The sequence below is a fragment of the Salvelinus namaycush genome, chromosome 13 (assembly GCF_016432855.1).
Source record: "Salvelinus namaycush isolate Seneca chromosome 13, SaNama_1.0, whole genome shotgun sequence".
Classification (NCBI taxonomy): domain Eukaryota; kingdom Metazoa; phylum Chordata; class Actinopteri; order Salmoniformes; family Salmonidae; genus Salvelinus; species Salvelinus namaycush.
In genome coordinates this window covers 30,302,238-30,320,665 of record NC_052319.1, presented here as the reverse complement: position 1 = coordinate 30,320,665, position 18,428 = coordinate 30,302,238, and the positions used below count along the sequence as shown (strand labels likewise).

General features: G+C 44.1%; 2 protein-coding genes across 2 annotated transcripts in view; both read left to right on the top strand.

Annotated features, from left to right (window-relative positions):
* LOC120057960 (tripartite motif-containing protein 45-like) lies at positions 1-4,892 on the top strand. The gene is made up of 6 exons (XM_039006443.1): positions 1-756; positions 978-1,729; positions 3,166-3,295; positions 3,529-3,643; positions 3,757-3,883; positions 4,347-4,892. Exons 1-6 carry the CDS (start codon positions 263-265, stop codon positions 4,532-4,534), a joined length of 1,806 nt encoding a protein of 601 aa, XP_038862371.1. The 5' UTR covers positions 1-262; the 3' UTR covers positions 4,535-4,892.
* A 9,040-nt stretch (positions 4,893-13,932) lies between these two features.
* LOC120058081 (mannosyl-oligosaccharide 1,2-alpha-mannosidase IB-like) overlaps positions 13,933-18,428 on the top strand; it is a 128,967-nt gene continuing 124,471 nt past the window's right edge. Inside the window, exons 1-3 of the mRNA XM_039006558.1 lie at positions 13,933-14,113; positions 14,742-14,807; positions 15,420-15,889. Coding sequence (XP_038862486.1) covers positions 15,576-15,889 — 314 coding nt within the window. The 5' untranslated portion in view covers positions 13,933-14,113; positions 14,742-14,807; positions 15,420-15,575. The remainder of the gene's footprint in view (positions 14,114-14,741; positions 14,808-15,419; positions 15,890-18,428) is intronic.

Sequence of the window (18,428 nt, the reverse complement as noted above, 5' to 3'; positions counted from 1 at the left end):
TTTACGGAAGAAAAGTTGAGGGTGTAGGAAACAGTGTAACAATAGTTATAGGCCTTTATAGTCCTACACTGAATGTTATTTTGTAGTTACGGTATGTATGCTGGGGTTTTCTGTTGCCTACTAACGTTAACTGTAACCTAGGCTACTGATAAAGTTGCAAATTGGTAGCCTAGGTCGATTTCTGACACCGGTATTTTTTATTCTTAAACAAAATCCGGCAACAAATTGTTTTGAAAGAAACGAGACAATACTATAAAACACAATGTCACATTGTGACCAAATTTTGGGAAAAGATGTGGATTCCTCGCCAACCGCGACCACAAACTCGAGCTCTAAAAACGGAGATAACGGGGACGTCGTGATCAATGCGAGGGCAGTGTGCCGCGTTTGTAAATGTTTATATCGCGAGCCTAAAATTATGCAGTGTTTACACACCTTCTGCGCAGACTGCGTTCGTCAACTGGAACCATTTTCGGTGTCTTCGGGAGTACACAATGGTAAAGCGGTCCCTCTGGAAGGCGAGCCGCCCTCCTCTGCCGTCACCGTTCTCTGTCCGGAGTGTGACTCCGAGGTGGACATCCCGTTGTCCGGAGTGGACGGGCTGACCACTGACCACTTGGCCCTGGACGAAGTGTTTCTGGAGACGCTGATGAGCAAGAACTCTGTGGTATGCGACCTGTGCAACGACGGGGACGCAGAGAAGCGTTGTGAGGTGTGCAGTGTCAACCTCTGTGAGTTTTGTATTCAAGCACACAGGTGAGTGCAAAAAAATATATTTATAACTCATGTTCAATGTTTCAACATTGTTGCAAGTTAACTAGTCTAGGATTATGGTTGGTTCCCGACTTCCATTTAAGCTATGAGCTGGCTACTTGCCTTTTATTACATGATAGCTGTAGGCAGGTAGGCTACATGCAATTACAGTATAATAAAGTGGAACCTATGAGTTCACAATCTCCACCTTCTTTCCTCCCCAGGAGACAGAAGAGGACGTCGTCTCACACCGTCCAGTGTCTGGAGGACCTGAAGACCCAGGGTTGTCTCTCTCGGCCCGTCCTGTGCTCTCTCCACCCTGGCCAGGAGCTGCGTCTCTTCTGTGAGCCCTGTGACCTACCTGTCTGCCTGGAGTGTGCCGCCACCTTCCACCGCGACCACCGCTGCCTCCCCACACGTGATGTCATCGATCGCCATGGGGGCCGTATCCGGGATTTGGTTACCGGGCGCCTGCGGCCACGGCTGGACCAGCTGGAGGAGTCACTGCGGAAGGTGGACCTATCCCAGGAGGCCTTGCAGACCAGGGTGGATGCGGCGGTGGACGAGGTGCGTTCCTTCGCACGAGGCTACGCTAGCGCTGTGGAGTCGCACTGCCTGTTGCTGCTACGGCGCTTAGAGGAGCTGGGTCTGCAGCGCAGGAGTCATCTCCATCTGCAGAGGGCGCAGCTGCAGCAGGCCCTGTCGGACACCCGCGGGGGGGTGGAGTTTGCCGAGCGGCTGCTGACGTGCGGGTCGGATGCAGAAATCCTCAGTGCTAAGGACGTGACCCTCCGCAGGCTGGCTGTCCTGATGGAGACAGGCTACAACCCCCCCCCAGAAACCGCCTGCCCCGATGACGGGAGCAGTATTTGCTTCCTGCCACGGGAGAGTGCAGGCGAGGTGGCGGGGTACCCGATGGTGGGGGTGATCCACACCAAGACCCTGGAGCTCAGCAGGTGCACCATTGAAGGGGAAGGTGAGACCCCAACCAAGGTCCCGTCCAGAAACAACCCTTAGCCCCTATGCCCTATTTCCCCTAGCCCCTAATTCTTAGGCAGGTCTCCTGTCCCACTTTTAACAACCCTGAAGGCAACCTCTTTAACTATATTTAGGAGATGCTCTTTTACAACAGACCTACATATGCACGCATTCATGCACAAAAAGGAATTGTTATTATTATGTAATTACAATATTGCTGCTGTATGTACCTATAATTTCACCACTTATTAGATAACCTATAGCCACACACGCATGCACGTGTACACACACACACACACACACACACACACACACACACACACACACACACACACACACACACACACACACACACACACACACACACACACACACACACACACACTCAAACAGCCCTTAGGCAATTATACAGTATGTAAAGGATAAGTAGTGGATGACATTCCTGGTCTTTATGGAAACATTTCAAGTGGCAGTTATTTGCTTTGTCAAAACACAGGTATTTGAGATATACCCCTCACTCACTCACTCACTCACTCACTCACTCACTCACTCACTCACTCACTCACTCACTCACTCACTCACTCACTCACTCACTCACTCACTCACTCACTCACTCACTCACTCACTCACTCACACACACCGCTCTGTAGCAGCATGCCCACTGTGCTATTCCCTGCTGTGGCTAATGTTTGCCTGCTGAGCTGAGCTGGAGATGCATGGCTTCAGCAAATAGAGACTCTCTCTGTGTCAAAGTCAACTGCCACTAGTCGTATTCATTTAAATGTATGGACAGATGTCAATCCATAAAGCAGGTGTGTGTGTTTTGTCTGTGCCTACTACAGGGCCTTGGAGAGTGTTTGTGATAAGAGTTGGAAAAGAGAACCTGCAGCACATGTCACTGTTTCTTTACTTCCCCAGTTTCTGGTCTTAAGGATATAGATGTTATAGGATTGGTGCCCATGTTTAGCGTTTATAAACAAAGCTGTAGATTACACAAGGCTGTAGTATCTACACATCAGGAAATACAGGCTTAAGCCACTCTTATCAATCATACAGTATTTACAAATGTGTGCCCATGTTAAAACCACACAGGCTCTGCGATAAAAGATTGAAGTCAGGGGTTTGGCCCACTGTAGTGTAGGACATGTCAAACAGTAAATTGTGTGTTAAGAGCAACAGCTGCTGGTGCAGTGTGACAGGGTGCATGGCTGTCACCAGAACACACACACAAAGCCACACCACCAGTGTCTAGATCAGTGTGGCTTTATGTGCTTATGTATAGACAGAGCGTTCTACTCAAGTGCTATCCTAAAAGGTCTTTCAGGGGGAAACAATCTTTGTCAGCTCTGAGAGGGAAGAAATACGTACGTGTGTGTCTCTGTTTGTGTGTGTGTGTGAAAGAGAGACTGACCTTTAACCTGTCCCTGCCCCCAGGTCTGCAGCGTGGCAGGGAAGGCCAGAGAGGGGAGTTCACCCTGGTGTGTAGAGACTCGGCTGGGGAGCAGATGGGTCGTGGAGGGGAAGCTGTCCTGGTCAGTATGGTCCACAAGGAGAAGAAAGACTGGTGAGGAACCAGATGATCTGCAGCACACACATCTACCAAGTTCTCTGTACTACTGGGTGTGCCGGGTTTCTGATCTAATTGAGCTAATCTTGATGATCATTTGTTATTGAGTCCGGATCATTATGAGATGATGCTGTTATAAAGGGGTCATACATGCTTTGTAAGTTGTACCATGCGTTATAACTACATCATCAAATATATCTGCTGCTGTTAATTACTTGTGTCCTCTGCAGCAGAGTGGAGGCGGCGGTGGTGGATAACAGTGATGGCTCCTATACTGTCTCCTACACCCCCATGGAGCCAGGGGCCTACTCTGTGTGGGTGTGTGTCAAGGCCCTACATGTTAAGGTACTGTACAGTATTTGATAATGATAATGACGGTAATCATGACAATCAGGATTTAGTAATAATACTAGTAAGCAGGCTTACTTAATGACCCTGGCAATCGCTTCACCCTCCAGGGTTCCCCCTTTGTCCTGAATGTGAGGAGACAGGTCCGGTGGCACCGTGGAACGTTCCACTGCTGTTCCTTCTGCTCCAGTGGGGGTTCTAAAGAGGCCCGTTGTGGCTGCATGGGAAGCATGCCAGGTAGGTACAGCAGAGTACAGGGTACTTGGCTAGGTATGTTTAAAATGGGATATATAGGCACGCTGAATAGGAAATATACACTTATCTGCAGAACTCAATGGCAAGGCCACATCTAGTACTGGTGCAGGGATAATGCTAGGTATGTCCTCTAGGGGCAGTATGCCAAGTATGTGCAGCAGAGTAAAGGCTACTAAAGGCTACTGAAGGACCGGTACGCTAAGTATGTGCAGAATGGGAAATGTCACATCAGGTAACAGTAACTCTTTACGGCTCTGTGTCTGTCATTATGTCCCCCATGACATTATGCACCAGCCAGATTTACTAAGCGTTTGCAGATGTGCACCTGCTATTTTCCAAAGTGAATAAAACACAGACGGTCATGGTAGCTTTGCTTTTCATCTCTTACTCTGAAAATATCAGGTACAAAGTATGAATAGTACTTTCGCTTTTTGTGTGTGCGCAGGAGGGTTCCAGGGCTGTGGTCACGGCCATAAGGGTCACCCTGGTAAGCCCCACTGGTCGTGCTGTGGAAGTACGGTGGAGGCCTCAGAGTGCCTGCCACAGAGTGTCATAACGGCAGTGGGGGGAACAATAACAGCAGTGGGGGGGACAGGCTCGCCCCGGGGCCACCTCAGGACAGTGGAGCTCTGAGGGACAGGGCCAGGACACCTCTACCCCCACCAGACATCATGTGTCTACGAATCAACCCTTTCAGATGATGAACGAAATACTGAGAAAGAAGTGGGACAGTGTGGATAAATGTGAGAAGAAATTAATTAAGAAACAGTAAACTTGAAAGGCCGCAGCATTACTTATGAATTTCTATTTTCAAGCTGTAGATTTTATACACACTACACAAAACAATATTTGTTGTGATCCGCTACTGTAGCTAACTATTCTGTCGTTTCTATTGTTTTGCATGTGCATGTTACATCACAAGACTGACTTAGTGCATTTCATGTATTTGAAAGACCATTATTTATATTGTGAAATAAATAACACTGGAATAACTTAATATGTCGTACAATATTAACAACAGTTATGAGGTTTCTATCCTGAATACAAATCATAACATACAGTTGAAGTTGGAATTTGAAAGTTTACATACACCTTAGCCAAATACATTTGAACTCAGTTTTTCACAATTCCTGACATTTAATCCTAGTAAAAATTCCCTGTCTTAGGTCAGTTAGGATCAACACTTTATTTTAAGAATGTGGAATGTCAGAATAATAGAAGGGAGAATAATTTATTTCAGCTTTAATTTCTTTCATCACATTCCCAGTGGGTCAGAAGTTTACATACACTCAATTAGTATTTGGTAGCACTGCCTTTAAATTGTTTAACTTGGGTCAAACGTTTCGGGTAGCCTTCCACAAGCTTCCCACAATAAGTTGGGTGCTCCTGACAGAGCTGGTGTAACTGAGTCAGGTTTGTAGGCCTCCTTGCTCGCACACATTTTTTCAGTTCTGCCCACAAATTTTCTATAAGATTGAGGTCAGGGCTTTGTGATGGCCACTCCAATACCTTGACTTTGTTGTTCTTAAGCCATTTTGCCACAACTTTGGAAGTATGCTTGGGGTCATTGTCCATTTGGAAGACCCATTTGCGACCAAGCTTTAACTTCCTGACTGATGTCTTGAGATGTTGCTTCAATATATCAACCTAATTTTATTTCCTCATGATGCCATCTATTTTGTGCAGTGCACCAGTCCCTCCTGCTGCAAAGCACCCCCACAACAAGATGCTGCCACCCCCGTGCTTCATGGTTGGGATGGTGTTCTTCGGCTTGCAAGCCACCCCATTTTTCCTCCAAACATAACGATAGTCATTATGGCCAAACAGTTCTATTTTTGTTTCATCAGACCAGAGGACATTTCTCCAAAAAGTTCGATCTTTGTCCCCATGTGCAGTTGCAAACCGTAGTCTGGCTTTTTTATGGCAGTTTTGGGGCAGTTGCTTCTTCCTTGCTAAGCGGCCTTTCAGGTTATGTCGATATAGGACTCGTTTTACTGTGGATATTGATATTTTTGTACCTGTTTCCTCCAGCATCTTCACAAGGTCCTTGCTGTTCTGGGATTGATTCGCACTTTTTGCACCAAAGTACGTTCATCTCTAGGAGACAGAACGCATCTCCTTCCTGAGCGGTATGACGGCTGCGTGGTCCCATGGTGTTTACACTTGCTTACTATTGTTTGTACAGATGAACGTCGTACCTTCAGGCGTTTGGAATTGCTCCCAATGATGAACCGGACTTGTAGAGGTCTACAATTCTTTTTCTGAGGTCTTGGCTGATTTCTTTTGATTTTTCCATGATGTCAAGCAAAGAGGCACTGAGTTTGAATGTAGGCCTTGAAATACATCCACAGGTACAACTCCAATTGACTTAAATGATGTCAATTAGCCTATCAGAAGCTTCTAAAGCCATGACATCATTTTCAGGAATTTTCCAAGCTGTTCAAAGGCACAGTCAACTTAGTGTATGTAAACTTCTGACCCATTGGAATTGTGATACAGTGAATTAATTATAAGTTAAATAATCTGTCTGTAAACAATTTTTGGAAAAATGACTTGTGTCATGCACAAAGTAGATGTCCTAACCAACTTGCCAAAACTACAGTTTGTTGACAAGAAATGTGTGGAGTGGTTGAAAAACAAGTTTTAATGAATCCAACCTGTGTGTATGTAAACTTCTGACTTCAACTGTATATACTTCCTAATACATTTAGTCATTGTTTAGAATACACAACAGGGTGATATTTAGTTGTCACTGCGGTTCCTCTCTCCGCCACTGTATGGCAGTAGTGGGCTATTCACTCCAACTTCAGCCCATCATACCATCTCAGTATTGGAAATATTCCATTAAATACGAGCTACTTGGAGAATCCTTATTAGTGGGGACAGTGCCTAATCAAGTGCAATACCTATTTAATTACGCTATATTGGAATTGAGTAATAGTGCACTGGCTGTTCTCACCAGATGTAATGTTTAGCTGGTTGTACAGTTGTTGTTGCTGCCTACGTGGAAGCTGTACCACTGCATGTTGGTTGAAACGCTGTTTGACTACTGGTGTTAGACTTAACAAAATGCACTCTCACCCTCCCTGAGGGAGCTGACCCTCCTCTGTACAGTTGTTTAGTGGGGTCAGGGAGGGGTTAAAGATCATTAGAGATGATGATGATGAAGGGTTGGATCAAAAACAGACCTCTGCTACCTGATCTCTCTGAACAACTGCCCCCACCTCTTACATAAGAACACATACACACCAAGTGTTGAAACCACATTACAGTGGACCAGTGGTGTCAAGTACTGAAGTAAAAATACTTTAAAGTTCTACGTAAGTAGTTTTTTGGGGTATCTGTACCTAACTTTACTATTTATATTTTTGACAACTTTGACTTTTACTCCACTATATTCCTAAAGAAAATAATGTAATTTTTACTCCATACATTGTCCTTGACAACCAAAAGTTCTCGTTACATGTTGAATGCTTAGCAAGACAGGAAAATGGTCCGAGTGTTGGAGTGTGCCCCTGGCTATCCCTAAATTTAAAAAAACAAGAAAATCGTGCCGTCTGGTTTGCCTAATATAAGGAATTTGAAATGATTTATACTTTTACTTTTGATACTTAAGTATATATTAGCAATTACATTGACTTTTGATACTTAAGTATTTTAAAAACCAAGTAGTGGACTTTTACTTGAGTCATTTTCTATTAATGGTATCTTTACTTTTACTCAAGTATGACAATTGGGTACTTTTTCCACCACTGCAGTTGACTATTAAACCATAGTTTTAGGACTGCAAAGTGGACCCAGGAGAGAAGAGGTTTATGTCATGCCACATTAAACTCTTTAACCCCATGATTGAGAACTGAAGTAACGTGTCTTGTAAGCTTAAGAACCTCTTGTAATACAACATAACAGAAAAATGTGATGGAAAATAACTCTTAGTCCCCTATTGCTCTCCCCTCCCTCTCTGTATTTCTCACAAGGAATCTACCTGTTTCATTCACTGACTCCCTCTCACTCCCTTTCTCTTGGCTCAGCTGAGCTGACCATCATACTCCTGTGTGTGTGTGCGTTTCTGAGGTGATGACTTCATCTTTATCCCTCTCCTGTCAAGAGCTCACCAAGTCACATCACCACGACAACCGTGTTATGACACTGTCTGACATCCCACTCTGATAGGCTCTTCATCTCAGGGCTCCAAGAGATGAGCCGCAATGTTCTTCATCATTGCAGAGGTTGAAATAGAGGTAATTTAAAAGAACATGAACCCAGAGCAGTTTGTAATTATAAATGTACAGTGATGGAATGCCAATGCCTTGTAGAGTCTGACCATGCTGAACTTTGAATAATTTAGTTTAATTCATTTATATTAGTTCAACCTAAATTATTCATGTGCATCGCAGGATCCACTTTCTAGCCCGAAATGCGTAATATATTAGTCAATTCCCTTTGGACTAGATAGATACAGCACGCAGTCCAGATAGAATGAACCGAGCAGGAGGAATCCACTGCATTGTAGCTACTGCTCCATGGTGCAGTGAGCAGAGTCAGAGATGATTTTCTGTGTGTTTGTGACACATAAAGACTCCGACTATGGGTCACTCTGAACACAGTGTAACCTGATTTCACACAGGGGCCAGAGCCATAGCCATCACACTAATGTAGTTACATAGCTCTAAATGGACCCTACATCACACAGGAGAGTGGAGTGCCCAATGGTTATCTCCAGGCAATAATGTGAACTTGGCCATACAGGACTTAACGTACAGAAATCTTGGGGCTAAAAGAGGTGTGTATACAGAGTTCCTGAATACTACACAGTTTAATTACCCCCACACTGTTCTGACTGACTGAGTCACCAACAGCATATTTTCTGCCGCAGCGTGGGAGCTCATCCTCTTACCCTTGTCCCGGCCCAGATCCCCAGGGTGGTATGATGGTACTCTACGCTGTTGACTGGGTTTAAACTGTCGTAATTCACCCTCCCGTTCACACGGCGCTCCAAAGACAGATGCTGTTTCATTATGTTTACCTGCTGGATGTTGGCGTTTCATTTGCTGCACCAAGGCCTCATCTTTCTAAATCTTTATCTCCCTCACCACCAACCATCTCTTTGTCTCATTTGTTCTCTCTTTGTTTCTTTTTCCCTCTCCACTCTTTTTTTCCTCTCTTGAAGTGTTTGTAATGAGCACTTTGTCTTTGCTGCATTGTTTTATTGGGCTTGAAGTTCACCATGAATCCTCTCCAGGCCAATGATCCATAGCCCTCTGACATTGATAACCAGAGATGCAGTGAAGCAAACGGTCCCCCTCCCTCCGGAACTTGGCGCAGCTTTAAAAAAGCGTCAGTCCTTTTGTGTTTTAGGCAGAGAGCCACCCGCACAGTGTTTTAAATGTACAGTTTTTGAGCGAGCGTTCGTGACTCACATGATCCGTCTCCCAAAAAGGACTCTACATTGATTATGGCACACTCTGTGGAAAAAGTACCCAATTGTCATATGGCACCACACCACTAATTCACTCAGTGAGGGGTGTCACATAAATCACCTGAGTGGCCCTGTGGTGTGGACTGCAGAGTTGGGCCCGAGCTAATGGCAGCTCAAGGACCCACTGACGGACTCGGGCTCCCCTGACTCAGCAGGACGTGACCGCATTTCAAGATGGATTGACTTCATGTGTCAAGAAATGCTTACTCCGGCCCCCTCATTGACATACTGTAAAATAGGCAGACATAACAACACTAATGACAACATTATCACAACTTATACTGTCACTAGCCTCAGTGTGAATAGTTTCAGACTTGGGAGAAACAGTGAGCAGGAAAAACATTTTGTCTGGTAGTCGGGACAAAAGTTGCACTCTGTAAACTGACAAATGATTAGGCTAATTGTTTCCACACAAAATGTATTTCTACAAAATTAAAATGTAAAAAAAACATCCACTTTCCCATAATTCTTCCGAGGCCTAAATGCTCCCGTACCTTAATTTAAGACCTTGCAAAGAAGTCTCGGAAATCACAGACCTAGGCCAACATTGTTTGTGTTCCCCTGCTCAGAATTTGCATGCATCAACCAATGGTTGCATGCCACATCATCGACTGAGCCGTCAGGTACCAAATTACTATACAATATGATGTGGTTAGCTGATACGTAAAATACCTATCCAGGCGTTGTAAGATCTGGCATACGTCAGCAAAGTAGGAGCAGGGAAACACGACCATTGTTAACATTGTAAGAGGCAACCCTTCTACCTAGTGTAGTGAGACTACTAAAGCAATTATTGCTGGATCCATACACTGAGTGTAGAATACATTAAGAAGACCCGCTCTTTCCATGACCAGGTGAAAGCTTGAATCCCTTATTGATGTCACTTGTTAAATCCACTTCAATCAGTGTAGATGAACGGGAGGAGACAGGTTAAAGAAGGATTGTTAAGCCTTGAGACAAAAAGCCTTGGTTTCATGCATGTTAACATCAGAAGCCTCCTCCCTAAATTTGTTTTACTCACTGCTTGAGCACACTCCGCCAACCCTGATGTCCTTGCCATGTCTGAATCCTGGCTTAGGAAGGCAACCAAAATTTCTGAGATTTCCATTCCCAACTACAACATTTTCTGTCAAGATGGAACTGCCAAAGGGGGAGGAGTTGCAATCTACTGCAGAGATAGCCTGCTAAGTTCTGTCATACTTTCCAGGTCTATGCCCAAACAGTTCGAGCTTCTAATTTAAAAAATGAATCTCTCCAGAAATAAGTCTCTCACTGTTGCCGCCTGTTATAGACCCCCTTAGCTCCCAGCTGTGCCCTGGACACCATATGTGAATTGATTGCCCCCAATCTATCTTCAGAGTTCATTCTGTTAGGTGACCTAAACTGGGATATGCTTAACACCCCGGCAGTCCTACAATCTAAGCTAGATGCCCTCAATCTCACACAAATTATCAAGGAACCCACCCGGTACAACCCTAAATCCGTAAACATGGGCACCCTGATAGATATTATCCTGACCAACTTGCCCTCCAAATACACCTCTACTGTTTTCATTCAGGATCTCAGCGATCACTGCCTCATTGACCTGCATCCGCTATGGGTCCGCGGTCAAACGACCAGCCCTCATCACTGTCAAACGCTCCCTAAAACAATTCTGCGAGCAGGCCTTTCTAATCGACTTGGCTCGGGTATCCTGGAAGGATATTGACCTCCCGTTAGTGGAGGATGCCTGGTAGTTCTTTAAAAGTAATTTCCTCACCATCTTAAATAAGCATGCCCCTTTCAAAAAATGTAGAACTAAGAACAGATATAGCCCTTGGTTCTCTCCAGACCTGACTGCTCTCGAGCAACACAAAAACATCCTGTGGCGTACTGCACTAGCATTGAATAGTCCCCGCGATATGCAACTTTTCAGGGAAGTCAGAAACCAATACACACAGTCAGTCAGGAAAGCAACGGCTAGCTTTTTCAAACAGAAATTTGCATCCTGTAGCTCTAACTCCAAAAGGTTTTGGGACACTGTAAAGTCCATGGAGAATAAGAGCACCTCCTCCCAGCTGCCCACTGCACTGAGGCTAGGTAACACTGTCACCACTGATAAATCCACGATAATCGAGAATTTCAATAAGCATTTCTCTACGGCTGACCATGCTTTTCTCCTGGCTACCCCAACCCCGGCCAACAGCTCCGCACCCCCCGCAGCAACTTGCCCAAGCCTCCCCAGATTCTCCTTCACCCAAATACAAATAGCAGATGTTCTGAAAGAGCTGCAAAACCTGGACCCGTACAAATCAGCTGGGCTAGACAATCTGGACCCTCTCTCTCTCAAATTATCCGCCGCCATTGTTGAAACCCTATTACCAGTCTGTTCAACCTCTCTTTCGTATCATTCGAGATCCCTAAAGATTGGAAAGCTGCCGCGGTCATCCCCCTCTTCAAAGGGGTTGACACTCTAGACCCAAACTGTTATAGACCTATATCCATCCTGCCCTGCCTTTCTAAAGTCTTCGAAAGCCAAGTTAATAAACAGATCACTGACCATTTACAATCCCACCGTACCTTCTCCGCTGTGCAATCCGGTTTCCAAGCTGGTCACGGGTGCACCTCAGCCACGCACAAGGTACTAAACGATATCATAACCGCCATCGATAAAATACAGTACTGTGCAGCCATCTTCATCAACCTGGCCAAGGTTTTCGACTCTGTCAATCACTATATTCTTATCGGCAGACTCAACAGCCTTGGTTTCTCAAATGATGCCTCGCCTGGATCACCAACTACTTCTCAGATAGAGTTCAGTGTGAAATCGGAGGTCCTGTTGTCCGGACCTCTGGCAGTCTCTATGGGGGTACCACAGGGTTCAATTCTCGGGCCGACTCTTTTCTCTGCATATATATCAATGATATCGCTCTTGCTGCGCAAGATTCCCTGATCCACCTCTACGCAGACGACACCATTCTGTATACTTCTGGCCCTTCTTTGGACACTGTGTTAACAAACCTCCAAACAAGCTTCAATGCCATACAACATTCCTTCGGTGGCCTCCAACTGCTCTTAAACGCTAGTAAAACTAAATGCATGCTTTTCAACCATTCGCTGCCCGCACCCGACCGCCCGACTAGCATCACTACTCTGGATGGTTCTGACGTAGAATATGTGGACTACTATAAATACCTAGGTGTCTGGCTAGACTGTAAACTCTCCTTCCAGACTCATATTAAACATCTCCAATCCAAAATGAAATCTAGAATCGGCTTCCTATTTAGCAACAAAGCCCCCTTCACTCACGCCGCCAAACATACCCTCGTAAAACTGACTATCCTACCAATCCGCGACTTCGGCAATGTCATTTACAAAATAGCCTCCAACACTCTACTCAGCAAACTGGATGCAGTGTATCACAGTGCCATCTGTTTTGTCACCAAAGCCCCATATACCACCCACCACTGCGACCTGTATGCTCTGGTCGGCTGGCCCTTGCTACATATTCGTTGCCAGACCCACTGGCTCCAGGTCATCTATAAGTCTATGCTAGGTAAAGCTCCGCCTTATCTCAGCTCACTGGGCACGATAACAACACCCACCCGTAGCACGCGCTCCAGCAGGTATATGTCACTGGTCATCCCCAAAGCCAACACCCCAATTGGCCACCTTTCCCTCCAGTTCTCTGCTGCCAATGACTGGAACTAATTGCAAAAATCACTGAAGCTGGAGACATATTTCCCTCACTAACTTTAAACATCAGCTATCTGAGCAGCTAACCGATCGCTGCAGCTGTACATAGCCCATCTGTAAATAGCCCATCCAAACTAACTACCTCATCCCCATATTGTTTTTATTTACTTTTCTGCTCTTTTCCACACCAGTATTTCTACTTGCACATCATCATCTGCACATCTATCACTCCAGTGTTAATTTGCTAAATTGTAATTACTTTGCTACTATGGCCTATTTATTGCCTTACCTCCTCACACCATTTGCACACACTGTATATAGACTTTCTTTTCCCCCCCTATTGTGTTATTGACGTACGCTTGTTTATTCCATGTGTAACTCTGCATTGTTGTTTGTGTCGCACTGCTTTGCTTTATCTTGGCCAGGTCGCAGTTGTAAATGAGAACTTGTTCTCAACTAGCCTACCTGGTTAAATAAAGGTGAAATAAAAATAAAATATGTAAGTTCCAGGTTTGTGTCAAGAACTGCAACGCTGCTGTTTTTTTCACACTCAATAGTTTCCGTGTGTCTCAATAATGGTCCACCATCCAAAGTACATCCAGCCAATATGACACAACTGTGTGAAGCATTGTAGTTAACCTTGGCCAGCATCCCTGTGAAATGCTTTCTTTTGACCAATCACATCTGATCTGATTATCAAAACACCTATTAGTGAAAAAATATCAGAATTGGGCTGCCTGTCTAAACGCAGCCAGAACACTGCTAATTTACACAGATAAGCACGTTGCAAATAGCCTTTCGAAATTGATAGACGCTCCCTAAATTTACCAGGCTGGAGAATGAGGGGAGGAGCTTTCGTTCTTTGCAGCAGTATCAACATGCCTGAACATAGACAGGGCTAGTTATCCACAACGAAAGAAGCAAAGTGGAAAGCAAAACTCCTAAAGGAAATCATAACTAGCTAGCTGAAGACATGAGCACATTTCTGAAAGCGGCTATTTGGAAACTGTGGACTAGGATGCCTTTCTGCCACCGATTTCCTCAAAGGCATTATTGAGGTGATGCAGCAGCAGCAAAACAATCGTAACGGACCGCCTCTGATAGCTAGCTAGCAGTAGCTAGCTAGGTAGATGCCTTTACAGAAAAAGGCGCAGTCTTTTGGCCAAGTCGTCTTACAAACCTCAACATATCCGAAAAAAAGTTGCTAATATTACAATACAATATTGTGGGTTCACATGTATGTGTTTAATCAGCTAATGGTAGATAGTCATTTTCTCCTTTAGCAATTTAGCTAGCTAGCCATCTAGCTGTGCTAGCCAAGCCTGTCAATTCAGCGGATGAACTTGGTATTCTGTGAAGACGCCGACATCAGACGTAGGGCCGTGTGAGGAAGCTGACAAAATATATTGGGAGTATTCAACTAGCTAGCAAGACGTGATTGATTTTAACAGCAACATAACATTTTACCTGCGCATTTATTTATGAAATGGTAATGGGGGAATTTCTCGGTAATTTAGCTATTCATTCTTGTCGATGATGCGACAGTCGCTCGGATGTTAATTTTTCACTGTTTGAAAGCTATGTATCCTGCTCAATTAGTTTACAACATTTAGTTAGGTATTAAACAATTGCTTAACTGTATTAATAATTGTGTCGTTGGGTTTGATTCGTTTTTTTGTTATCCAGTTCAGAACGTTAGCGTTCGGATCACAACCAAACACCATGGATCAGAATGACAAAAGGAGTTACACGGTAAGATTGGTTTCTCCATGCTGATTAACTAAATATTCTTAAGTGTTACTTTGAATTATATTACAGTAACATTATTTTTTAAACAATGTGTCGTCTCGCACTACATTTGTTATATCATAACTGATTAAACTCCACGGTGAAGAAGTGGAGTTTATTTAGTACACTAGGTATATCACTGAAGGGTGGTGGTGATGTGCATTGTTGGTATCACGCGCTCACGCAGGTGTTTCTGCTATCTACGTAGCGCTATTTTATGTAACATCTGCTAGTCTGCATACCTAGAAATATCTTTCCCTTTTCAAACCGGTTTGACAAATTTATTTGCCGACACTGCTTGGAAAGTGCTTTCAATGCACTGTGCGTTCTGTATGCCTTATCCTTATGGACAAACTAAGATTGTGTGCTTCATGAATATAGTACATTTCACCCTAGTCAGAAGCATGTGCTTATGTTTTCGTACATGTAATGACTTTTAAAAGCCTCCAGTGTATTTTGTGTGACCTTTTTTACGCTATTTGTCTGACTGTAAGACAGGCAGTTTTCAGGCTAATCAACCGTACGATAATATCGGAGTACCTGCTATTTCCTCATTACTCTCTCCTTCAATTTCAGAATGAAACTCATACATTTACTGGTGACCAGTCACTTCACTGAGGGACCACGACACTTGATTTCTGGACACGTACTCGCCGCCACAATGAGATAATACAGCAGCAGATAATACAGCCGTGACATTCGTCCACCCTGAGTTAATTTCCACAATCCAACATGACCACACCAGCTCTACTGCCACTGTCGGGCCGCAGGATACCCACCCTGTCACCCGGTGCCGCCTCTTTCCCACACCACAGGGCCACCTTGAGACTCTCAGAGAAGTTTATCCTGCTCCTCATCCTCAGTGCCTTCATCACTTTATGCTTTGGAGCTTTCTTCTTCCTCCCGGACAACTCAAAACACAAGCGCTTCGACCTGGGCTTGGAAGACGTGCTGATTCCGCACATCGAGGCGCCCAAAGGGGCTAAGCATCCTGGTGGACAGGTGGTCATACATGGACAGGGGGACCATGATGAACACAGACACAGGTAAGAGATGCTGAGGACTGTGCACCTGTTGCGCCCTAAACTTTACACATGTCAGTGTGAAATAAAATGTACTACAAAAGTGCAATCTCTAAAGCAACTCCAACTAGGCTACATTTATTAGACACAGCTTTTATTTAAATTAAAAAATTTAAAAAAAGTAACCTTCCTATCAGTTAAGAACAAAATCTTATTTACAATGATGGCCAAACCCGGACGACGATGGGCCAATTGTGCGCCGCCCTATGACGGCTTTGAAGAAAGAGGAGCAGAGAAATCATCTATGTAGAACTCAACCGCTTATTGGGCCATTAGTAGGATTTACATAAAATAACACTGTCTGTCTGGTCCGTATCTCCAGCAAATTGTGTGTCCACAGATCTTATTCAAGAGCTACCGGAGTACAGTCACATGACTCTAAAAAGCCAGGTGGGAAAGGAAAGGGAGATACCTAGTGAGTTGTACAACTGAATGTATTCAACTGAAATGTGTCTTCTGCATTTCATACCTAGGGGTGAGGGATGGCCACTGAAACCAACACAATAAGAACTCCTGTAGCCTTTATGCATCTGGGTAACTCTCAACCTTGTTCACACAGGCAGTTTAAAGCGACTCAAATCATATTTTTTTGCGTATTCGAATATGTTATGTTCCATGCAGTCTGAACAGTCAAAAAGCATATGGAATCGGATGTTTCAATGCACATTTCAAATAGAGGTCGACCGATTAATCGGAATGGCCGATTAATTAGGGCCGATTTCAAGTTTTCATAACAATCGGAAATCGGTATTTTTGTGCGCCGATTTGCCCATTATTATTGTTATTTTTTTTAAATTATATATATTTTATACCTTTTATTTAACTAGGCAAGTCAGTTAAGAACACATTCTTATTTTCAATGACGACCTAGGAACGGTGGGTTAACTGCCTTGTTCAGCGGCAGAACGACAGATTTTCACCTTGTCAGCTCGGGGGATCCAATCTTGCAACCTTACAGTTAACTAGTCCAATGCAATAACGACCTGCCTCTCTCTCGTTGCACTCCACAAGGAGACTGCCTGTTACGCGAATGCAGTAAGCCAAGGTGAGTTGCTAGCTAGCATTAAACTTATCTTATAAAAAACAATCAATCATAAGCACTAGTTAACTACACATGGTTGATGATATTACTAGATATTATCTAGTGTTTCCTGCGTTGCATATAATCTGACTGAGCATACAATTATCTGACTGAGCGGTGGTAGGCAGAAGCCAGCGCGTAAACATTCATTTAAACAGCACTTTTGTGCGTTTTGCCAGCAGCTCTTCGTTGTGCGTCAAGCATTGCGCTGTTTATGACTTCAAGCCTATCAACTCCCGAGATGAGGCTGGTGTAACCGAAGTGAAATGACTAGCTAGTTAGCGCGCGCTAATAGCGTTTCAAACGCACTCGCTCTGAGCCTTCTAGTAGTTGTTCCCCTTGCTCTGCATGGGTAACGCTGCTTCGATGGTGGCTGTTGTCGTTGTGTTGCTGGTTCGAGCCCAGGGAGGAGCAAGGAGAGGGACGGAAGCTACTGTTACACTTGCAATACTAAAGTGCCTATAAGAACATCCAATAGTCAAAGGTTAATGAAATACAAATGGTATAGAGGGAAATAGTCCTATAATAACTACAACCTAAAACTTCTTACCTGGGAATATTGAAGACTCATGTTAAAAGGAACAACCAGCTTTCATATGTTCTCATGTTCTGAGCAAGGAACTGAAACGTTAGCTTTCTTACATAAAACATATTGCAATTTTACTTTCTTCTCCAACACTTTGTTTTTGCATTATTTAAACCAAATTGAACATGTTTCATTATTTACTTGAGGCTGAATTGATTTTATTGATGTATTATATTAAGTTAAAATAAGTGTTCATTCAGTATTGTTGTAATTGTCATTATTACAAATAAATAAATAAAAATCGGCCGATTTAATCGGTATCGACTTTTTTGGTCCTCCAATAATCGGTATCGGCGTCGAAAAATCATAATCGGTCGACCTCTAATTTCAAACCATCTATGAAGGTGGTTTGAAATCCGATACAAATCTGATTCCTGTCCGTGCGACTTGTCTGAATGGACAAATTAGATTTATTTGACCAAGTCGTTTTTAGATTATTTGGTATATCTCGTTGCTTGCTAGCTACTCTGAATTTGACAAGAACATGTGGTAGCTGCCTAAATGACTACTGCCCCGTAGCACTCACGTTGGTAGCCATGAAGTGCTTTGAAAGGCTGGTCATGGCTCGCAACAGCATTCTCCCGGATACCCTAGATCCACTCCAATTCGCATACCGCCCCAACAGATCCACAGATGACGCAATCTGTCGCACTCTACTGTACACTACCCTTTCCCACCTGGGCAAAAGGAACACCTATGTGAGAATGCTGTTCATTGACTGCAGCTCAGAGTTCAACACCATAGTGCCCACAAAGCTCATCACTAAGCTAAGGACCCTGGGACTAAACACCTCCCTCTGCAACTGGATCCTGGACTTCCTGACAGGCTACCCCCGG